Consider the following 25,328-nt stretch of genomic DNA (forward strand, 5'->3'; position numbering starts at 1 on the left):
TGCTTATGTCACAGTACTAAGCCAAAAACTTTGAGTTGAGCCCCAGGGGCAGACAAGTGAAAAATGAATGCTGCCCTCTCGCTGTATAAGGGTTCTCGTGTGTAGTGAGTTTGATGGCTTGGGACCTGTCACTGATGATTGCAACGATGGAAAAAAATAACCCTCACTGTCCCAAAATTGATGATTCCATGTGACTTCATGTCACGTGGCTTTAAGGGGACATATTCCCAGCTCATTCAATAGCGGGTGCTCTGCAGGTACCAGTTGGAAGAATGCGGAAGACATACAACATTCGGTACCTAGATTGAACGAGATAGTTGTCCAACTTAATGTAGAACCAGGAAAGGCCTTTGTTTCATACTCACAAATTACTAAAATTGTGCGGCAACGGGAAAAAAATGCAAATGTACTTGATGTAACCTAAGACTCTTTGCGTTGGGCGGCAGTGTCAGTGTGTGTAGCTCTCCAATGGAAGGGTGTGAGTTCAAATCCCAGTTGGGGGTCCCACTCAGCCATTCATCCATTTGGGGTTGATAAACAGAGAAGCACTTCTTGGGAGGGAAAGTCAACAGTGGACGTCCTTTAGATAACCTCACCCACACCAAAGGAATGTGGAATTTCCACCACTGGCTCATGATTGTCAGCGGGAGATGATCAACAACCCCGTGTTTGTTTGAGAGAGAAACCACCTCTCAAAAACACGTGAGTTAAAATCAAACGTGATACATCTGTGTAATCACTGCTGTGTATATTAAATTTTTCTCATTTTAGGCAAGGTCGAAACTTACTCGGCAGTCATGCGGGAGACCAGGTCAAAGGAGGTGAAGCCGGCACTGGCAAAGTTGTCCTTGTACCGACCCATCTTGATGGCATCCAGCCACTCATCCACCGAGCCAAAGCTGGCAAAGTCAGGCACCGACCGGTCCAGAAGTGGCTGTGAGATACTGCAATAGCAACGATGGCATGTCAATAAGGATGCTCTCACTGTCACGTTCACCCCATCTCGCAGTACAGAACATCGGCGACATGAAGGGTACATGCCTATTTTTAGATGTCGTTAAATACTGCATGATCATTGGTAAAGGTGCAGCCCTAACATTGCTCGATCACACCGCTGCTGACAGAAGGGCCTACACAAAAGGGGGCTCTAGAGAGACCCTCTGTGTTATCATGTTGGCCTTCTGTGCTGACCGAATGTCTGGCTAGGTAATATGGTCATTAAAAGGTGAAATGGGGAAAAAAACCACGTAATTCCAAAATGTCTAAATACTTTTCTTGCACAATTTATTGTGAATATTGTGCATTATTTGATCTGTATTTAAGACAGGTACGAAGTTGCAAAGATAATAGGGTGGTAGCTCTTGTAATTCAGAGCATCTCTCTTGTTGGTGGCATATATTTTAGCAATGGAAAGGGAATGCAAATAACTGAAGAATAAAAAAAAATAGGCGTATATTTTCAAGGTAAACGAAGATGTTGTGAGCCAGTGATGAATGGGCAAAATAAAAAATGTTGTGGGTCAAACCCAGCTTCACTTTTTATTTCCTGCCAAGGCATGCATTACAAACCAGCCTGGCGAGGGCCTATCTGGTATATCTATGGCCTGACCTCGCAAGTGCTGGCCATCTCTTATCAGCCATGGCTTCTGTTACCTCATTATGGAGATAATCACCAAAAACCGCAGTCCGAAGAAGAACCTTTTATACACATGTACCTTTGTTCACGATGAAACAAAAAAAAGTAGCAAACAAGAACACGGCTAGCTAGCTATTTTCTTTTTTTGCCCAATTCCAGTGCTCACACTTAAAAAAAAAACTACACTGAGACTGAACTTCTTTTCTTTAATTTTTTTTTATATTTGAGTTTTAATTGGTTGTTGATTTACCAAAAAAAGCCAGTCATCTCTGTGCAGCCCTGCACTGAACCAAAATAAAAAGCACGGTGCTCCACTTCCAACGTGACTTCCTTTTGGTTCTCAAATCAGCAAAATTGTAATTAAATTATCCGTGTGCGCTGCATGACTTTGAAGCTACTAATGATGCTTTATCATTAAAATGCTATTTTCAAAGAAATATTATATTATTTTACAGTGCATTAGCATAAAAAAAACTGTTCACCCATACTCAAGCCTCATATTATTTGTGTATATAGCTTTACTTAATGAAGATGCATTTTTTTAATGGTGCACACTTACTGCTCAGATTTTAGGAATAAACCTTTCCATACTTAACATTGCATTCTATAATATTTTACCATCATCATCATCAGTCATCAATTTGTATCAACCACTGGTTGAAGGTCTCCCTACGCTATCAACATCCTTCATGGTGCAGTGCTGTCGTCAGCATCTCACTCCTGCGTGAACTGATCTTATCGCTCCATCTCCGCGGTGGTCGTACTCTTGGGGACATTCTCTCCCCCCCCCCCTTTTCACTGCCATTCCATCACCAGTCTCGTCCATCGGATGTATTCATGGCAAACACTATATATGTTTGTACTCCATATTAATGTAATTATTATGGTTATAATATAGAATCACGAACATACATTACATACATCAGCACGTGCTGTATGTACTACGATGTACGTTTTCATCGTTGTGCTGTATAGCTAGCTCTCCGATGGGTTTTACCATATGTTTGGAATAATGTCCGGCGTTTCGCTGCATTGCTCAGAGCTTCTAAAGGAACACAGTTCCTGAAGAAGCTCCCAACATGTGGTGTGAAACATCGGACATCGATGCGGGACAACACGCAGACGTGTCCTCACGCTCAAACGAGCAATGGGACGTCCTCTCCGATGGCAGCCCTAAAACAAATGCCAGAAACTCCACATTCCTATGGCAAGGACCAGTCACTCCACGAGGACACCCACGTAGTACGTGCGCGTTGTTTTTTTTAAATAACACACACACACAAAAAGTTTCGACGTGTGCCCAGGGTGACATTTTTAGATTAATTTAAGTGTAATTTATCCATGGTGTGATTAAGTAAAAAAAAAATACATCTCTTAATTAAAAGTAAAGGTGGGGTGGGTGGGGGTGGTAGTGGGGTGGGCGGGCGGGCAGGCTGTTATTGACAGGTGGGTCCTAAATGCTGCGTGTCTACACAAGCGGGTGATTGTGCAGCCCACATCCTCTATGGCTCCCCACTCCCGCACAGCACAAAACTAAGAAACATGACCTCTCCCAGTGATGGAAATCAGATAACGTCCGGTCTGGTCTCTCAGCTGCCCCTCTTGGGAATAACCTGTTCCCTCTTAACCGGGTGTGCAATAACACATATGAGCAAAATCATATGTGTGTGTGTGTGTAATTAGGCAATTAGTTAATTAAAAAATTAGCACCAGGTGTATGCAGAGTGTTTTTTTTTAAATATTTTTTTTGGGGGGGGGGGGGGGTGGGGAATTACTATTACGACTTTTTAACATGAAACTCAATTACATTTAGGCGATTCGGGTGTACAGCGATTACAAGGTTGATTTTGGCCGGGTTGAATGAGAGGTGGTGGGGAGGAGGCTAGGTGTGTTGCAAGGTGAAACCTGTCAATTAGTTTCTGTTAAATTTAAAATAAAAAAAAACAATGCCAGGTTAACATTGCGTAATACTTCTTAAAATCCACTTAAGGCAGACAGAAAATTAGCGCCAAAAAAGAGCCACCGAGGCCCTAAGCAAGCAAACATCTGCAACAAAAGCCTCAGCCTAATGTAAATGTTATGTGCATGGCTAAAAATGAAGTCATCCTTCAACAAGTCTTCAAGGCTACCTCAATTTTGGGCCAGATAATGTTCTACCAATCAGTAACATTCCCCTTCATCTCTGAGTTTTATTATGAACATAAGATTATAATTACACAAGGCATATGTCGCTTATAGCAGTTCCAAGTCTGACAGCTGGTACCAGACTGCAGAATGAACAAAGTCGACTGAAAATCTATTTGGCTTCAGACTGTTTGCAATTCCCCCAGGCTTGTACTGCATTATCAAAGAAACAGGCTTACTTTAGAACACCCAATACAATATTTATATGGTGCTTGCATAGCTACTTGTAATCAACTATAAGTGAGTAAGAAGTTATCTTCTCTTTGACTATACATATATATTTAATCAACTGGCCTGGCGAGTATAAAACCGTAATCTCGCAAGGCCATTAAAACATGAAGCAACACACAAAGCAATTATCTCTCTGAATTCGAAACTTAATTTAAAGTTCGAAAATAAGGCACCATAATGCTATTTAAATAGTAATATGACTTTAAATTATATACGTGGCTGGAGTGATGGGTGGAAAAAGTGGTTAGCACTGTGCGTTATGCATTCCCTGATATGGCAAAAAGCAGTGGTGAGCGATATCTGAACTAGCCCCGAGCCTCCCACTTCACCGACATGCACTGACCAGTGTGGTAAAGTATGGTCAAACAACTCCCGTGACCCACATGGAATGGGAAGGCCTTCACCCAGCAGTGGTTTGACAAAGGGAAGCAAATTACTGAATTACTGTTATTACAAACTTCTCAACCACGCTCTTGCTAAACATCGCGATCGGCTTGCTAAACCGTTGCAGACCAGGGCAGCTCACCGGGCAGCACTTTACCAGCGTGAAGCACGGTCAAATAATCCATAACACCCGCACGGCGTGCGAGTAGGCCCTCAACAGAAAACGTGTGGACAAGGGGGCTGCACATATACCTCGTTTAACAGTGCTCACGCATACGCCTGCGAAGAGGACACTAAAGCTGATAGCTAAACTCGAGAGCAGGGCAAAAGCGAGGACCATTGTGTTCAACACTTTGCAAGTGTCTCTCTCTTCTGCCCGTCCATAGACAGGGTTTAAGCAATGATGTGGCTATGGATGCTGTGGAATCTTTCCGGACACCCCTCCCCCTATCTCTCCTCCGCTTCTCCTTGTACCATCTCGTATCCATCTCCTCTGTCAACCTCATCCTGCCTTGGCTTTCCTTCGACGTATTCTTGGGTCACGGCTGGCCAGTACCATTCTTCCCGCTGTCTGTGTACTCCGATCCCTGTACTGTCGTTGAGACGCGGAAATAAAATAGAGGGAGGGGAAAGGCTGCGGCATGGAATTTGGTTTCGTAAGCTCGCTGGAAGATTAGTCGAGAGTTTTCTCACCATGTTTAGTTCGCGTCTGGCACCACAAAGCGAACAAGTCGTAAAAAAAAAAAGCCGTTCCTTTTTTTTATTACACAGAGAAGAAAAAAAGGACAAATAGTTTCCACCACTTTGGTAACAAAATACTGTAAATAAGCTGTCATTTGCCAGACCGTTACAATTATTTTGGTTACAATCCAGGAGCTGAGGAGCCAAAGTTGTTTTACTGCAGTTTGGTCAAAGTGTCCTGGGACAAAGGCTCAATGTTTACGAATGCGTGCATTCGTGTATTTATAAATAGTCGTTTAGAAGGTCAGAATATGCCCCTGAACGATCGGAATGTTCAAGAGTTGACAACCCACACAGAGAACAATTGGTTCATAAACTCAATAAATAACTTAAGATATAAAAGGAGACGCAGTGATTGGAGGACAATAAATAATCTAAGAATATCACAATCACCATTTAGAAACGTGTGTTTTCACAGCTCTTATCTTATATGGATGTATATAGCGCCTTATTCCAGGGTGCTTTACAGCAATACAGCTGTGCTGTGCAGCCCTCTGGCACAGTTTTGATCCTGGAGAAGCTCCCAGAATGTGCGGCGAAACATCAAACATCGTGCCAAACGCATGGCACAACCCAAAAAAAAAAAAACACGCGAGAGAGAGGTAAAAAAAAAGCATGCTTGTGTTCGGGCAGGATATTTCACCCGTAGAAATACAACCCCGCTTAACAAAGATCCACAAAGGGGTGAGCGGGGGGTGTGCAACAAAACCACAGCGCCGTGTAGCTAGCAGCGGATAGAGAACGGTTGAGAATGGGCATTCCCTGTAAGTGTAAACATTCAAATGGAAACTGACCCCGGTGTGACGCAGGCGACGGTCTTGAGGCTGGCCGGCGTGCGAATGAGTTTGTCCAGGGTGTTGACGATCTGGCCAAATTTGGGCCTTTCATTGCGTTCCTTCTGCCAGCAGTCGAGCATGAGCTGGTGAAGGGCGGCCGGGCAGTCCATGGGTGCCGGCAGCCGGTAGTCCTGCTCGATGGCATTAATCACCTGCAGAGCAACACAGAGGATCATCAGCATTGAGAATTCATCGCGGGCAAAGTCACCGATGCCACATGCGCCAACACCTTCAGTCCTATGCCATATCCTGGCAGCTGCAGTAGAGTTAAACGCGTAGCGACTGCCTAAATCTGCCTGAACATCTTCCCCTGCCCAGAGCATGGAGAAGACAATTTATTTATAAAAAAAACAACAGCGCACGCATCCTGTGTTCTGCTTCGTACGCATATGAATGCACACTAATTTCACGTTGATGGTGAACATTATGAGTAATAACATACATTAAGGGGAGCTCTGTTGCAAATATGATTCATCTCCAGGAATATTTCGATCAGTAAGTAGCATCTGAGCCTACCCTGGATATCCCCTTAGTGGTCAGATCAACCTAGCGTGGTGTGAGACACATCACACCAGGCCGTTAAAGATAAAAAGTTGCCTGCCAGAGTGCTGCCAATGGCAACTATGCATGTGCTGTGAGAGTCACAATGTGTGCTCGCCAACACCACTTGTTACCATCGTGTATTTTACCAAATGTAGTATATTAATCTTCGTGTGTGCGTATTCTTGACTTATACGGATGATCTTTCTTTATTTTTTATCTTGCCTTATTACGTTTAGGATTTTGTAAGAAATCCACAGAATCTACAATTAAACAGGTCGAAATTGTAACCAGGTACCTAACCAGTGATACTTTTATGTATTATTTCAAACAAACGAATTTCACCCCCCATTGAAAATATGTGCATATTACAAATGATAGTTCATAATGGGAAAAGTTCAAAGGCAATGCTTTAAAACTCAATTTACATCAAATAAAAGCATGAAAGATGGTCTCGCCATTAATGTTATTAAAACATAAGTAGATTATGAATACATTTGTGCCGGGAGGAGGACAATTACATCTTGTGATACAGCAGCTGTTTTATATCCTAGAAAAATATCGATAAAAAAGTACATCAATAAATTATAGAGTTATTCATGTTATGCACATCAAAGGAGCATTTGCACTTATGTTTCAGCAAATTAAAATACCATAATTGTTTATTTAAGAAGGCATCGATGACGTCAGCTGACAATTGGCTTTTAAATTGTATCCGTTTCTAAAGTAGTCAAAAATAACAACGATGATTCCAAATCAATTTCTTATTTTATCATGTTAATAACACAAACTTTAAAAACAGAACTACTGCAACTACAATGGCATATACATGTGATTTTTGGAGGCAATGCTGGATTGCCAGAGTTCAATTCTTGCAAAATAACTTTGTGCCATTAAAATACAGAGTCGCCACTGCCCACAAGTTCGGCACTATCATAATCAGAAAATGTATTTATACTGGAGGAATCCGATGATCTATAAAGCTCTTTTTCAGAGATGTCAGCTTGCCATGAATCATCAGCTTAGAGAATCTGGAATTTAATAAATAAACACAGGCTTACAACATTAAGAATAACTATCTTCATTTATATTAACCCAGGGACCCAAGTTTTATTTCCACTCACGGCCAAGATCAGTGACGATTATCTGAACCGGTCTTGGGCCTGCCCTAGGTCGACACAGCCTCAAATGAGTACCTGGTGTGGTGTGTAAATATCGCCACTGGAGCGACAAACGGGAGTGGTACTGGCCACCCACCCCCCGTTCCGGCCTTCATAGGTGCTACTCGCTAACACTTGCCCCGACAGTCTGTTAAGGCTATACGGGGATATCTTTGTCTTTATATATATTCGTGGAAATATTTGGATCAATTAACAGGTAGCATTTCCCACTCCAAAAAATGCTTCGTTTCACATTTCACAGCCAGATCGGTGACTTCTACACAGACAGCCGTGACCCAGAGGTGACGTACGTGTGTAGAGCCTGACCCAAAGTCGGATTCGCACACCGCAGATCTTTGGAGTCTTTCGTAAACAGACGGTGGCGAGGCGTTTATTTGTTTCTGACTGTCTGAGCCGAAGCGATATTGGGCTGGATATTGTGCAGGGGAGAAGGCTAATGTGGGTGCTGTGTGTGTGTGCGATTACCCCGAAAATGTTTGTATCTAACTATGAGACCCCCACAAAAAAATTTGGGGGACTTTTATACATCCGCAAAGGCGTAGCCCCACGGGAAAATGCTCGATGAATGAATGATAAAGCTTGTGGATGGTGGCATTTACGTAAAAATAAACACCGATTAAGCTGACGACAGAACCTTTAAGTACACATTAGTGCTTTGAAACAATAGTTTATGCACCGAAGCAGGAGCTAGTAGGTGCATAGATTTGTGACCTGATTATCGTGCAGTGGGACGAGGAAAAAAATGGGAGGCAGAATTTCGTGGATCCTCCCAGTGAAGGAACCAATTAGCCACTGGGAAACACCGCGTTCACAGGGCACCCCCGACTTCCAAAGCATGGCCGCGTCCCTGCCATTGTGCACATACTTCAGTGACACCTGGACTCACGTTGGGGCACTTTAATAGGCAGAAAGGAAATGGTGGTAGCCCAGGGAAGTCTGGCTCACCGCGGAATGGTTCCGAGCACTTTTTTGCAAACCGCCGATGTGTAAAGAGTGGGTGGAGCGGTGGTGCGGTGGTTTGCGCACTGCACTGTCAACCTCAGGTGACCTGAGTTTGATTCCGCTGACCAAGGCTACCATCAGTGGAGAGCGATGTCTGAATCGGGCATGGGCACCTCCCTTGAGCTCACACGAATTGATGAGCACGGCCTAGTATGGTCAAAACAATCTCCAGGATGAAGACGACGTGGGAAGTCCTTCGTCCACAGCGGTGATTTACAGAAGGCTGTAAAATATTACGATAATTGTTTTACATAAACAGCGGCTTGAACGGTGATGTGTTTCCCGTGTTTTTTTTGTTCTCGTAGAACATTAGTTAGACATGCTACACGTTAACGTGCGTCTATTTTCACAGGTGTGAAGGGACCAGCAGGGAGTTTAAAACTCGCAGTCTCCATCGGAGGACTTTCAGATCCTTTCCTCAATAGAAATGTGTAAATGCAACTGGTGTCACCTTTATGTCTTGGTCGCAATGTAAAAGGCATTGATAAAAAAAACGCAATATTAAAAAAGAACTATTTATGTATATCTCCCCACAATAAAAATCACATCTCTGCCATGAAAAACGCCCATTGCCCGAAATCGAACCTATTATGTTTTTCTCTCTCTCCCTTTTTAAGCAGTGCGATTGACATACGTGTTGAGTGATTGTTAGTCGTGCTTGTGCACCACTGCCTATGCAGTATCAGGCGTATTTTTCTGTTGCATTTTTTTCTTCTTCTTCCCTTCTTCTTCTTCTTCTTCTTCAGAAAATTCCTGCTCAGTAACGTCACTCAGAGAGAGATGTTAAGCTTTGCTATGCTTGGGATCTTTGGATAAGCAAACCAAAAACTCAGGCGGTCTGAGCAAAGAGGAGTGAGAGCATTAGCGACTAGCCACACGAGCTAAGCACGGCTAACTTGGAGGGAAAATTAAGTTAAATCTCTTGGTTTTCAGAGATCCATCCTCCCCGGTTCTTAGACACTTTGATTGTGCTACCCTCTCAGTGTCAGCACAGGTCAAACACACACACACACATAGAGATTACTTGTCTTCCACGGGATTAATTTTTACCACATCCTCTTAAAAACCAAGGGATAGATCTTTGCTTCACACTGACTGGTGTCTCGCCTGGACATAATCTTGGCTGGACAATGATAGAATGTGCTCAAAGTTTACGAATATAAATAGGTGTGTGCAAAATTATATAGAAAGGCCTTGTTCCTAAAAAGTTACCAACATTTGTTGATTGGTATACCTTGTTTGCTTCCATGCAAACAAAGTATGCTTATGAAAGCTTTTATTTTACATATCGGCAACGTGCATATTTAAATGTGCACTGTTTTTGGTGCAACGTGGCACCTACATGTATATTATATATGTGTCTCGCAAGTGTACAAAAAACTAAGTTTAAAAACTCAAACTTCATGCATCAATAAACGATCTTTCGTCAATGGGCGGTGAGGGAATACATATACATATTTGACTTTGAATAAACAGGAAGCTTTGATACGCAGGAAGCCCATAATCACTCAAAATTGCAGCTATTGACACCACATGGTCAGTGACCTATGAATGAGTAAATGCAGGGCCACTGCTCCAACGGTCAGTACACGCAAGCCAACATCATTCGGGTTTTATGTTTGCTGTTTGTTTGCTGAGAAAGCCCATGTCAGAACAATGAACTATAATGGCTGTGAAACACTATGAGCTTGTAATTGTAGCTTCAATCTCCCCCGCACTGCCAAATATTCCCATCTTGCCACACCACTTCTTTATACCTCCCCGTTCCATGCCACTGCCCTCCCAAGACTGCCCTTTGACCCCAAGGCCCTCATTTCTTGACCTGAAACCAGTAAATGCATCTCCTAAAGTCTCTAAATTACTCTCTAGTATCGGAATCCCATCAACCATTTTTATAGTGATGAGGCGATGCATTACATGACAAAAAAAAATGCTGAATGAGATCATAAAGCGCTGGAGGAAAATGTAGAGGAGAAAATAAGATAAATCACGAAATATAAATGATATCCTCCCATTGATTTGTACACTCATGGCCACAATTATGTTACAGCTACACGTATGCAAGAGATGTGATTGAGTAAGTTACGTTTCAATTCACATGGCTTAAATTCCATTTGAAACACTGTGCTGAGATTAACTTTCTCCATTTAATCAAGTTAAGAACTTTTTAATGCATGTCGACAAAGACCTTTGTTCTGGAGTCCATACATGTGCCTCTCTTGTGAACAGTAATGTGATTTCCAACATTTATGCAATTAAACCTGCGATCCATATAACTCTGACACAAAAGCTACTATTGACTCTGGTCTGGCCTTCTAGCTCTGCCCATAACCCGTAACCAGGTTAAATACGACCTGCAGTGAGGGGAAGGAAATCCGAGTGGGCTTTAATTAGAGGATTAGTTAGGGTCTGGTAAATAAGGAACAAAGCTTAAATAGCAGCAGGGACATATATAGTTGTATTGCCATGGGTCAGTTTAATTCAATAGTGGGATTGCAGGGGGGTGGATGGCTTGGGCTAGGGTAAGAGATAAAAAGTTCAAGCCGAATGCTGTCTCACTCGTGAAATTTTAATGATCGCATTTGAATAACGCATCCTCAGTTGGCATCGTTTTTTTCTGAAGCGGATGTCAATGCATGCGCGGCTTGTTCAAAGCGTTTAACTGAAGGATGTCCTACATGAGCACCCACAACCCTATGTTAGTTTTTTTTTTCAATCCTCTCAGCAGGATTAACAGTTCTAAATCTATCATTAAATCACTCGGATTGCCCCGATCCCATCAGACCTCGGGTTAGCCTGCATCATGCTATGATAGGCGACCGCCATGCGCAAAAGGCAGGCATAGTCAGAGTTGTTGTTCTGTCGTCCCCCCCCCCCCCCCGCACCTTCACAACCTGCACGGTGAAGTATGGTCAAATAAGCCTCACTACCCGCAAGGCGTGTGTGGGAGAGAGGCCGCCAATCCAGCAGTGGGCTTCGACAAAAAGGAAGGGCTGCGTATGCACACATGCACGTTAGCGCTGTGCACGGGTTACGAATCACAGCACCCCCCCCCCCCCCCCAACACTGCTGTTTGGTGTGCAGTTCCAAGGAAGGGGGTGGGTGGATCAGCCCTCGGAGAGCGGCGACTGTCATGAAGGGGTTGCTTTTTTGGTAAGGGGGGCAGGGGAAGGGGGGGGGCACGGCATAGGCAGGCCGAGAGGATACGGGGGGGGGGCTCTTACCACGCAGCTCCTTGGCCATCGTAATTAGGCCATCACTGTTTCTCGCTGCAGACAGCCGGGTCACATTTTGAATCCAAAAGGGAAACACCCTTATTAAAGACAATTATTCTCATAGTCATTACTGTCATCGTGAGTAAATGTAGTGGGAGGAGAAAATACGTTTTTTTTTAACCCTACTATTGTCTAAATTCGATACACTCAAAACACTGATCAAAAAATGCTGCAGTACTCCTGGATATGTATTAAATATGCATATAATGAGATTAGGCCAGGAATGCTTGCTATGGGTAGACAATCCTTTGAAAACCATAGGGACCTCTCCGTACTAAGATGCCACAAGGCACGAGGCATATGGAACACGGATTATCATATACAGTTCATATCAGTTCAGCTGCTTAATATAAACATGGTGAGAGCTGACTGAGACAATGTGTATCTCTTACAAAGAGAGTCGTAGCTAAACTTTAAGATATAATGCAAGGGCGATATGTACGGACATTAAGATAAAAATGCACAAAATCTGTAAAACGTGTTCATATTTGTATTAAAAATAAGAGATAATTAATAACGAAATAAAACAATAAGACATACAAATTAATTTATGTACATATCAGTTTGTAAAATGTGGGTCGGTGTGTATGCTTCTAAATACATTCAGATTGGAATTATTATCAAATAAATACTGAAGATTGACAAATGTGCTCTCAGTGGAACCAGAATGATTGTCAGGGGGTCATAGGACAATAACTTTATATATAATAGAGAACAGTCCATTCCAATAAGAAACAATTATCTGTAATGAAAACCTAGTAGGGAATGACGAATGCATGTTAATCCACCAGTCACTTGCTGTTCCTCCTCCACCCTGCGCCCAGCCTCACTTTCGCTCTTTCTCTCTGCTTGCCGCCTTACAATGGAACAAACTCCCTCTCCGCATCCAACTCTCCCCATCGCTTTCCTCTTTTCGCACTACCCCTCATGTCCTATCTCTTTTATCTTGAATTTTCCCTTCCTCTTCCGTCCACCCCTACCCGGCACCACCTGTCCCCCCTAACCCTTCCCCAGCCACAGCCTCCACCTCGCTCCCTCCACCCTGGTCACTACCCCATTCCCACTCCTTTTGACATTTTGTACCGTAGTCGGTAAGCATTGTCGAGTGCCTTGGTGTACGGCACTTTATAAATCCTAAATAGAATATCATATAATCATGAAAGTGCAATGCTAAAGGACACACAAGCTCTTGTGCAATCTGAAAGTTGGTTAACCTCATGTATTTTCACAACACTTATTTGTATTCTAGCAGAGTCTAAGGATGATGGTTGACAAATCAATTGTATTGTTCCATATATTCCCACCAGTCTGTCCAAATTCAGAAAAAACACATTCATCCATAGGTGGTCATTTTCATAGCAGTAGACGCTAGAGAGACACATACAAAAGTTACAAACTTATGCATATAGAGTAATACGTTTGCAGTTTAGTTAGTGACTGATTGATGTATATTTTGATGATGATGCACAGCAAATTTTATGCTTATAACCAGGACATTTCACAAACCAACATTTTTTTAATTATAGCACCCAATAAATCACAGTCTGCTAGTTGATAAGCAGAGTTTTAATAGTACACATGGAGGTTGGTGAGCCAGCGGCTTCAGGAGCGGCCGGAGGAGTATCTGAATCCCCATTACCACCGAACTGAGTCATTCTCCCCTGTTGGAGTGTGACCTTAAAGCTAACAAAAAAGCCAGGCTATGCCCCACTATTTGTGTCTAAGTAGCTACGTTGACACTACACTGCTTGGATGTGCAGTGTAGTCCACCTCTCTGGCCTCTTTTTTGTACTGTGAAGAAAAGGCATTGCCTGTAAACGTCACCTATTATATACCTTTTCTTTTTTAAGGCCACACATGGCTATTGACGAATGCATTGCATTTTTTTTTGTGCCGTTATTTGTGCTCATACACCACTGCCAATGCAGCAACAGCAGCGGCATCACCAAATCATTTGTTGGATTTGAAATGGGTGCATGCACTCACGTCCTGGTTGCTCATGTCCCAGTAGGGCCTCTCTCCGTATGACATCACCTCCCACATGACAATGCCGTAGCTCCACACATCACTGGCCGTCGTGAACTTGCGATATTGAATCGCTTCCGGTGCCGTCCACCGGATCGGGATCTTCCCGCCCTGCGTGCAGCAACGAAGACGCACGAATCCGTCACTCTGCCAACAACATTTTGTACAGAAGTTGTTGCAAGCATTTCCGAGGAGACAGGGAGGTTGCATGACAAAACAATTATGCATGTGCCACTGAATTTTTAAACGGTTCTGCGCACACAACCCAATTCGTGGGCTTTATGATAACATACCATAGTGCATTCGGTTTTCACGCCATTCTTATAGCACAAGTCTATCATCACGAAGGCTCAAGGCCACCATCACGAAGGTGCCGTGGTAGTTTCCCAACAGCGGGTGAAGTTAGCCGTCCCGCAATCCCGACTGAGCGATTTGCCGACTGACGATCTCGCGGGATCTTTAACGTCCGCTGTGAAGCAGACGACGCATGTTTTTGCGGTTTGCTAGACCCTCGGTGATAGGCAGGGGCAGCCTGTCGGATTTGAACCGCGGGCAAACGCACCGCCGCTGGGCCGCGTCACCAATTTGGTGGAAGCAAATACTTTTGCCCGCCAATTTTCAGCACAGTGAATGGCCAAGTCAGCGGACAACGGTGAAAGTTGGCTCGCTGTTATGTGAAACATCGCAAAAAATTGGTGAAAACTACCCTCTTTTTTGAGCCTTCGTGAAAGTTTTTTCAACGTAAATTATTGTATAACACGTACGCTATAAAATAACAGAACCATATAAACAATGGAAGCTCGTTAACTTTGAAATATGTATCATTATAATTTATATGTGCACTCAATTCACCGAACAATAAAAATGTTAATCTGAATTTTACGTCTTAGCACCTCAGGCACTAATAATTCTCACGCAGTTATAGCAAAGCATCACACAGGCTCGTCACATATGCAAAATAATGCAGAAAAACCCCGTACAGGTCAAAACGATGTTTTTTTACAACATTGATATGTTAACATTAATAACATAACGTACCTCTCCTAAATAAAGAGTACTTTTTTAGAAGGGTCATGCATTGGAATATTTCGCTCATTCCCTTCAATATTATTTGGAATGTGGAACCAACGCAAGCGCACCTGGCAAGCCATGATGGTGGTTACCGATCCAAAGCACGAACTGGGCTTAACTCTGCTCAGTTTCAGAGATCCCGTGAGTCGTAGCATTACGTGACATTGCACGATGACACGTTAATAGGGGGTGGTCTTAATTAAAAATACATTCACTATTGACAGTCTGAACACTTTTAAAAATATCCTCAAACTCAACGATTTTGACCGGACCATTTCACAAACAGGGCGAGTCAATCCTGAGAGTAAACGGAGCTTATGATGGCTCGTGATTAATAACGATACGTGCCAGCGCGTTTCATTTATTGAGATGGATAAATGCTCATGATAAAAACTGAGTGAAGCTAAGTGCATCTCACTTAAGCAAGTTTTATGTCACACATTTGGAGTGTATTTATTTATTTATTCCCCCCCCCCCCATCCCACATTAATTTTGAGCGTGAACTGATGTGCCTTTTCTGCGTGCGAGTTGATGTGTTCATTGCATGCTCGAACATACGTCGCGGACCTCCAATACTTTGTTTAAAAAAATTAGCAAGATTGACCGTGTTATGTTACGTTAATGTAATGCTGACCCATACACATGCCAAGGCAGCAGAAGTAACAGCTGGATGCAGCCTTCGAGGCTACTGTGCAAGTGGGATAACACATCGCAGTAGTCTGTATATCGGCTATGTTGATTGTGTTTAAAAATGTAGCCTTCAATTTACTTGGTTTTATTGTTGTTTAGCATTTGAAATCGGATGGCCATTGGTTTTGTAAAAAAAATATGAATCGTGTAACTTATTTACATTTAAAGCTGTAATTTGTTTTTTTACCCAAGTCTCCTATGAAATAATAGGGACTATGGTGTGACAAAGGGCTCTTACCTGATTTTTTTCAAATATTAATGTTTCAGTATGTATAGCGGCCATATGATGTTTTATGGAAATATAAGCCTATAGATTACCTAATATGCCAATAGGTTGGTATTTGTTAAAAGCAAACAGTTACATGTTAATGACCACATTGAGTATATATTTTCCACCTGCACTACTATATACCTGCCTGTACTACCACACACACATACACACTATATCGCACAATGGAAATGGATGCGTGTGATAGACCAACGAGGCTTGCCCTCACCATGGCGCTGGTGTAGGTTGGGTCGGAGGTGTCGTCCTCCAGAAAGCGCGAGAGGCCAAAGTCAGACACCTTGCACACCAGGTTGCTGTTGACAAGGATGTTGCGTGCTGCCAGATCTCGATGCACGTAGCTCATGTCTGCGAGGTACTTCATGCCGGCCGCAATGCCCCGCAACATTCCCACGAGCTGGATCACCGTGAATTGCCCGTCGTTTTGCTGGAGAGACACATTTGCAGCACCATAAGCCACTTTGTGTCGACCGAGCGTGCGCGGTAAAGAAAAGGAAATAAACAAACCAAAAAATATCTGTGATACGTGCAAATTTACGTATTCTTGATGGTGATTAAGAAACGCATACGGGTAGACATTTTGCATTGCGTGAATGTGTATAGAGGGGCGGAGGAAAAAAAAAACGTTTACAGTACTTGGAATTTTGATTTAAAGCGATGCCTGCATGCATGAACATGCCTTGCATGTGTTTTTTTAGTACGGTGATACATTTGAATAGAGGGGCCTCTACACAGCTTCGTCTGAGTGGAGGGCCCCTTCCGCCAGCAGTGGCGTGAGCAGGCAATTGCAGGGTTGCATCTTCACCCCTTTTTTCTTACACGTTTAAGTTCTTGCACTTATGTAACAACAGCGTACGACGTAAACACGCGCACATTGCAGCCGTCTTGCCAATGCACTGTTAGATGAGGGCCTCCCCACGCCGCGTGTGTAATGGACAGGTTACAAGTGTACAGTTTAGAGTTATTGAAACTCATTGCTGCAAAAGTTATGATTGTCATATGTTAACACCGATTAGCACGGTTGGCTAGGTACGGTGCGAAAGAAGTTCAACGTACATACATATAAATACTTGTTATTATATTTGTGCGAAGTAAAAAAACGTTGCTTTTCATTATTTTGTCAGATAAAATTAGACCTGGTTGCACAGTGTATTTGTAGCGAGGGAGGTGTTGATTGATATTATGCTTTAGAAAATCCGAAGTAACATTTCAGAATAATCAGCTTGGGTTGGAACCTAGGACATGGTGAATAATAATAATAATACTTGAACAGATGAGATGAACACACTATTGTTTCTGTAAAAAAAAAATACTCACGTAGGCATCCGGCCATTCATAAAGGATTTTGTAAAAAAATAAATGTTGGCTACATTGGCATTGGCACAAACTGCGGAAGCAGAGAGATGTGCAAGTCAACAGACACACTGTGAACACTGAGCGACTGGTCGAGTGGATTGATAATGAAGAGGGCCAGGGCCTAACAAAGAATGACATATTGTGAGAATAACAACCTGAAAACATTAGCGTGCATTGGCCAAAGTACTGCATAACAATATCACTAAATAGCTACTCTGTGGTTGTTTATTCTAGAGAAGTTCAATTGCATACAATAAGGGATGGGTTCCGTACATTTATGATTTGATAACCAACCAGCGCTCGTTGGGAAATCCATTCCCCAAATTCGCTTAGCCTCTGATTGTGAACTCAAGCTCCATGATGCATCAACCCTTTCCCCACTCACATGTTGTTGGTACGTCTTTGTATCTGAGCCTGTGTATCTGTGCTTGGAGAGCGGTAGTGTAGCGGTTAGCATCCTGCGCTAGGAATCCAGTAAACTCGAGTTCGATTCCTGCTCACGGCCAACACCAGTGATGATTATTTGAACGGGTCCCACCCCCTCCCCTCTCCCCGCTAGGTTGACTCAGCCTTAAATGAGTACCTAGTACGGTGTGTAAAAACATCAGCACTAGGGAGACAAAGGCGGCCAGGCGTGGTGCTGGCCACCCACCCCTTCGTGTGCCATGGTGGCCTTCTGCTGCTCGCTAACAGCACTTGCCCCAACAGTTTGTTTAGGCCATACAGGGGATCTTCGTGTTTGGCGTGCATGTCGTAAGTGCCAGCACCCAAAGCTCTTTCTGCAGCACGTACCGTGGGCCTGACGGGAATTGCTAATGTTGACAATTAACAAGTGACCAGTGAACGGCAAAATGTACGGAGAAAATCTGCTGACGTTCGAATCTTCATCAGGGCTAATGTCAGTGTTGTTATATCTGAACCAGTTTCGGGCTGTCTTAGGTTTAATCAGCCTCAAATGAGTACCTGGTACAATGTGCAAATGTCAGCATTTGGGAAGAAAAGGAGGGTGAGCATGGTGCTGGCAATGGTGCCTCATCGTGCAGACTTCTGGCCTTTATGATTGCACAAGTTCCAACAATCTATGAAGGCTGCAAGTGGTATCTTTGTCTCGTTATGTGCAGTGAGCTCTCAGACCGAGAATGACTGCATTCCTACTGCTGACATTTGGTCTCTGAACATGCAGCCATTTAGTGTCTGGGTCAATTTCCGTGAAGAAATGTTTACGGGCAGATACTGATCAACGTCATCTCGAAAAGCCCCGTTTCACTAAATGTCGCCTTGTGCACTCCTGCACAGCTGCCACACGTGTCTACTATGTGGTGATGTTCCTCGATGTGTCACTCAGGCACCTCGTAAGCCAGCAGGCCACCAGGGAATTCCTGGGACTCAAAATCCTATTTTCATAGTCAGGGTGGGATGCTGGAATGTAGCTTATCAGAGAAACATCTACACGTCCACAGATTTATTTTATTGTCAAAACTCAATCAATCAATCAATCACTTGACTTTTAGTTTACAACAGGTGAGATGTGGGTGGGGGATTTTGAATTTGAGGCAAATACGATAAGAAAAGGGGAATCGCCGCATTGGAAATGAGAATCTTCTGGATAAGCGTAGGGCCCCAAATAGCTCACGGCAAGGGGACCCAGATTCACAAAATGACCATCATATGTTTATGAAAAAACCCCATCATAATTCTAATATCACCACTAATAATAATAACTATACTCATAATTAGTGATGTTTACATGCCACACCAGGTACTCAATTGAGGCTAAGTCGACCTAGGGGATGCCCAGGCCCGGTTCATATAATCTTCGCTGGTGTTAACCGTGAGCGAGAATCGAACCGGGGGCCGCCGGGTCCGTAGGGCGTGGCACGCGCTGACCGCTGCAAATCTACCGCTGCACTGCCGGTGACAGGCAGGCGCTCACTCACCCGCAGGAAGGAGTCAAGGGATCCGTTCTCCATGAACTCGGTGATGATCATGACGGGGCGGCTCTTGGTGACCACGCCCTCCAGGTGGATCACATTGGGGTGGTCGAACTGGCCCATGATGCTCGCCTCGCTCAGAAAGTCGCGCCGCTGCCTCTCCGTGTAGCCGGCCTTGAGCGTCTTGATGGCGACTGCCATCTCGCGCTTGCCCGGAAGCTTCAGACGCCCGCTGCACACCTCCCCGAACTCGCCTGTGTGAGAGAGCAGCGGTTTTGGTTCAACCAACAGCTTCCCCCAACCCAGCCCCCCCCCCCCACCCACTGCCAACACCACCCACCCCTGCCTGTCACCCACACGAATGTCGAGGTCACCGGTTCAATACAATCTCCCGGCAGTGTCGTTAAACAAAAGCTGCAAGATTCTTAAATCCTCGCGGGCCTCGGCCTGCCCGGCAGCGCACCGCAGCCAGTCAATCGGCAGGTCGGGTGTGACGTGGCAGAGCGTGGATACTCCCACTCCTTCCAAAGATATCTGGCCAGAATGGAAGAGGAGGCCAAATAGCCTCGAGAAGGCACTCTCTGAAGTTCAGTTTAGTGGAGGCCCTGCCGCCAGCAGTGGCGAGAGCAATTGCAGGGCTGCCCCTTTATCTTGATGGTGGTGACAAGGGCTTAGCGCTGGCACGTTCGCCACCGGTTGCAACAGGTTTACAGTTTACATCCAGCGGCCACCCTGGTTATTAATGTGGGTGTAGTTGACCGTAACAATATTACACACCGTCTGCTTCACAGAGGCAGTTGAACATACCACGAGGTCACACGGTTGGCTGTGTACGATGCGAAAGAAGTTCAACATACATACATACGCAAGAGTGGGATATTGTGTGCTGGTGTCAGGGTCCAAATTTGTCGAATTCCAATATTCACCACAAAGTACTAAAGTTGAATTAGTCATAGCTTGTATCGCCCCCTGCTGGCAGATTAGTGCCGCATGTCAATCTTGCAAATGGCGCTATCCTGGGCCCTTGAAGCTTCACCTCGTGAAACAAGATAAACGAGACACTGGAAACCTTTTACTATTGCAGTAACTTAGCACTAAGGTGTGCTGCCGCCGGGATCTTCTGACCAGTAACTTTTTGAATTGCTTAACAGATCAGATACATTCTTAGAAGTTTGAGGGGGATAAAAATCCTTGCTCTCACATCCAACAAAACGTACATGAGGAGTATCATCCATTATTAATTTTTAATGGGTTAAAGAAGAATTCTGCATTGGACGAATTATTGATAGACATGTGTGTAATACGCTAATTGCAAATTCAAGTGTGCAGTGCAATGCATTGAGACCATTAGCACGTGCACTTAAGTATGCAATTGTCCACAGTGTCTATTTATAACTTAGCACTACAATGTGCTGCCCTCAGGATCTACTCGACAGCAGAGCGAATACAATAGTACGCTCTCTGTCTGTGCATCTCCCTGCTGTCTTCTTTGAGCGTCAGAAAGGTACCCTACACAATCAAACCGCCGCAAGGCAACCATTAGGACACGGATTACGACGTGATTATGCCCCTGCGCCTGACCTTCTCGCACCAATTCTTACATTCCTGGCTCGACCCCCCCCCCCCCCCCCAAGGGTTAAAGGTACCAACTACATAGGAGATGGGAACGTGATGTGATGCTTTCTCTAGGCAGCACCCAGCGGCACTGCCATCTCATATTCAATCACAGCCGTGCTCCCCGTGCCTCTCCTAGATAAACTGGCGAGTTGGCATGTTCTGTTCAATCACGTTGTACGGCCGCGTGCCAGTCCAAGATTGGCTGGCATAATGGCATGTTCTATTCAATCACAAGGCAACGCCGTGTGCTTGTCGGAGATAAGTTGGCGCTGTGATGTGTTCCATTTAATAGCAGGGGTGTGCCATACTGCCATCCAAAAGAAAGTTGGTGTGCTGGCATGTTCTATTGAGCCACAGTAACGGTCTGTGCGTCTGTCTCATGTAAGCTGGCATAACGGAATGCTCTATTCAATCATAGGCACGAGCCGCACATCCATCTAATAAGTGTTGGCACAACAGGTCGTTCTATTCAATTATGTGGATGTGCTCCTTGCGGGTCCAAGATAAGTTGGTGTATTGGCATGTTGTAGTCAATCACGGGGGTGGTGGCGCATGCCTGACCAAGATAAGTTGGCACATTGGCCGCGTGTGTTCAATCATGGGAATGTCTTGCATGGCATGACTAAAAAAAAGGTTGTCATAATGTGAATGGTATAGTCAGTCAAAGAGGGCTTTTATTATTACCAGCCTTGAAACTGTGATGGAATCCCAATGGGCTGGTTGATGAACACACATTTGCTGCAGTCTCATCAGTCAATGACTTTTCCAGCCAATGGATAAGCAAGACAGTGGCCATGGCAAACTAACGTAATACGATAGCAAACTGGTGGCACCTGTGGTGGCAATGTGTGGTTATGGACAGGTGAATGTACGTGTAAAAGAGGCTACCCGTTTGCCAAAGAGTTTCGGAATGAAACGTGTCAGATGTACGTCAAAGAAGCAGTTAAGGAATGCATAAAAAAGGGGATGAGCAGGCGTCACTGATGCTGTTGCTAAAGCGAAATAAGTGAGGTGGGAATAGGCATCACGTGTCATGAGAACAACTAAAAAATATATAGATTTTTGAAAAAAATTTACCAGGTAATGCCCACTGAGCTATGTAGCTCTTTTTCAAAAGCGACCTGGCCATCGCAAATGATAGCTCAACGAAAGTGGCTTATCGTCACGTGCATATTTGAAAACTGACGAGAGATGAAAGGTAATTAAACACGGAGGGGAGACTGTGGAAAGAGACAACGAGATGGATTTTATAGAATTTGGAGACCGGACAGCAGAAACCAAGGCAAGAGAGACATTGAACACCAATTTGGAAGACGTATGCACATTAGCGGGAGAGTGCAGGTTGACAACAATAACATTTATACGAGTTGCAGTATAAAGCAAGAGTTGTGTGGGCAGTGGCATTCCTTGGTAGAAGTCTGAAGTGTGCACCATATGGGGTGGCACATTGGCAGCACATAGAGAAGAGCATCAAACAGCCAGAGCAATTTCGTATTGGTGATTCACTTTTAAATTCATCGCTCCACAATTTGCACCCAACCGAGGCATTATTTTGCGTTGTTTTTTTCAATAGGATTTGGGGTTTCCTTGGGTAAGATGGGAATGACGAGTAGCTGAACTTTACTTTTTGCAAGAAAAATCCCTGCCGTTTTCGCATGGCGGGTTTAAGCAACGGGCTAGCGAGAGGTTGTGTAATATTACGAGCCCCCATCACCTTTGTGATGAAATAAAACCTCGTGAAGAGCACAACACAGTGCTTGTACGTTATCCGGACATGATGACGCTATTCTGTCAGAATGGTGAAGTGCTCGTGTCCTTACTACACCACCAACAACAACAACAAAAACACCCCCCCCCCCCAAAAAAAAATAATTTTTAGGACTGCTTTGGGCAGAGCACAATCCCAAAACAGATTTACGAATGGCACGCTTGGGAATGCTGTCAATTTAAGTGATGCAGACGTGAACAAAAATGTTCATTACGTCACTAATGCGTGCCCATTTAACATAATAACTCAAATGAGTGACAAACAGCTGTTTTCGTCTCATGTGCCACGGATTCTGTGGCTTTTAGGGGGCAGACGCAAACCCCCTTTGGCTCGAGAGCTTTGGCACTAACAGTACACGCACATTACTTTTGGGTCAAGGACTAGGCAGCTTTTGAACACTTAATCGCATAAATTCCCTCAAAAGCACTTTAAGGCCAGACTTCAAACAATTACTGCTTTGCTCATAACCTCCGAGTGAAGATTTTCCACCAAGATAACTGCTTGTCATTAGCAGGGGAAAAAAACTTTTCTGCGGTAAACATCTTCCCTTTCATCTCAAAATGATGGCCCCTTAAGTGTTTAACCAAATTGCTTCAGACATCGCAGCATCATTATGCAACGTGGCTGCGAGATTAATTTGTTTATTTCATGGATTTTCACACCAACAAAAATCTCACTTTGTTAATACTCACTGTCACATCTGCAGTTTAGGCGAGATAATCACTCTGTGCATCCCTCTTTTAATGAAAGGATCATGCCGATTTCGCATTGCATAAATCAATACTTGATCAAATACCGATAACATGTGATACATATGTAGTAAAATTTCCCTCACTTACTGTGTGCACACTTACTTTCTCAGTGTGGTCAATATGACCTTTTAATAATACATTCGCATATGACATTTGAACACTTCTTGGTCTCAAATGCCACCGATACTTACAAAATTACGTTTTAATGCATTTTCTTTGTAAGCAGAGATGCTCCAAATTGTCCTTCTTGCGGACAATTTCCAATTATTTTGCTTCTCATAATAAAACATGAAAATGTTAACTGTAGCATTTACCTCTCGACAACTTCCACCTCTGATATTTGTAAAAAAAAAAAACTAAATCAGCTTATTGCTCTTCAAAGTTTAAATTTTTTCCACAAAAGAACTGGCATTTCATAGCTGCGGTTTAAATTGCCGAGCACCACAGGTTCAACATGCCCTGCGGGGCAGCCACATCTCACGTGTTAGTTTATGCGGTACGCTGTCTTTTCCGGGGGGCCAGTGGCAATGGCTTTGCTTTCATTCATTTACTCCATAAGTTAATTTCCCTCCCATCGCCGCGAGAAGCTTTCATGTGGCATTCATGGGCAGACGTTTTAACTTAACAGGACCCTCCTTTGACGCCACAGATTGCTTGAAAGAGTGGGCAGTAATCATACCCTGGACAGCAGGATAAGAGAGAGAGAGTCCCCTTGGGGGGATGTTATCCCCGCTTTCCTATCTGTGGTCCAGCGCTCCAGCAAGGGGATTAGGAGGCTCGGGGCCAGTGGCTATAAACACACACACCTATGGCAGCCAATTTAGATATTCCAATAGCAGAATGGCTGTAGAAGGTGTGATGGGAGGACTTGTACTGGTGTTCAAGTGCGTCTGTGTATCCAGAGATTCATCTGTTCATCTCGAATGCCAGAGACATCCATCTGTTGCACCATTATAAATTTATATTTTGCTCACCGCATTTTTCCCCACCAGATGGTATGTCCAAACAGTGGCAGATTCCATCTAACAATTGAACAATGTCTCTGCATCCGTGTATTATTGCAAACTTCCGGGTGCGAGGTCTTGCAGTCCGGGAGAAGTTCCATTTTAAAGAACACGTCCCCCGTTGCCTTAAGAACCGTGGCCAATTTTTGCTTCTGTGAATGTATTCACTTAAAACTAAAACTATTACTACTTTTTTATTTTAAAAGATAAGAAGGCCCAGTGAGCTATGCAGCTTTTTTTCAGAAGCGACCTGGCCACAAATGATAGCTCAACGAAGTGGCTTATCATGTGAAAATTATCTGCAGCCACATACTCTAAACGCACGTTTTTTAAACGTATTACTGTGGGAACTAAATTCCCTCTTTTCATTAAAACTACCATTTGAAGGATCTTATAGACATTTTCTCTAATTTAATGTAATGCATTACATTTATGGGAATGCTTGTTTCTAAATTGGCGCTTAATCAAATAATTTATTTTATCTTGAGTGCTTCTTAGAGCCGCTTATGAAAAAATATTGTAAACTTAAATTTCACACTTTGAAACTTAGACGAACAAAAAAATACTGCCTTTATTTTTTTTAAAGGAACATTATAGTTCTACTGCCAAAGAACAAAGTGAACGCTCCCAAAAAACGTAACGAACGTAAACAAAAACGAAAGAAATTCGCCATTGACCCTTCAGAGTTATTTAATTACAAGACCGTTTAGGTCAGCATCCTTAGGCATACGATCACAAAAGTCGGAGAAATCGAACAACACTCACAATTGCAACACAACATTTTGGACAGAATCCCAAAGTTAATCAAAGTCATCTCCT

General features: G+C 43.7%; 1 protein-coding gene across 4 annotated transcripts in view; it reads right to left on the reverse strand.

The window, feature by feature from the left end:
- Nucleotides 1-25,328, reverse strand: part of LOC116946953 (ephrin type-B receptor 1-B-like) — a 179,859-nt gene that overhangs the window by 6,853 nt on the left and 147,678 nt on the right. For 2 of the 4 annotated variants that reach the window (XM_032962245.2, XM_032962244.2), the window contains exons 11-15: nucleotides 19,375-19,622; nucleotides 16,293-16,508; nucleotides 13,996-14,181; nucleotides 5,970-6,163; nucleotides 789-944 (exon numbers count right to left, since the gene is read on the reverse strand). In XM_032962245.2, coding sequence (XP_032818136.2) covers nucleotides 789-944; nucleotides 5,970-6,163; nucleotides 13,996-14,181; nucleotides 16,293-16,508; nucleotides 19,375-19,622 — 1,000 coding nt within the window. The remainder of the gene's footprint in view (nucleotides 1-788; nucleotides 945-5,969; nucleotides 6,164-13,995; nucleotides 14,182-16,292; nucleotides 16,509-19,374; nucleotides 19,623-25,328) is intronic. The other 2 variants (XM_032962247.2, XM_032962246.2) reach the window with 1 other exon arrangement.

This window comes from Petromyzon marinus, chromosome 28 (assembly GCF_048934315.1).
Source record: "Petromyzon marinus isolate PM22_M1 ecotype Great Lakes invasive population chromosome 28, UKy_Petmar_22M1.pri1.0, whole genome shotgun sequence".
NCBI classification, from domain to species: Eukaryota; Metazoa; Chordata; class Hyperoartia; order Petromyzontiformes; family Petromyzontidae; genus Petromyzon; species Petromyzon marinus.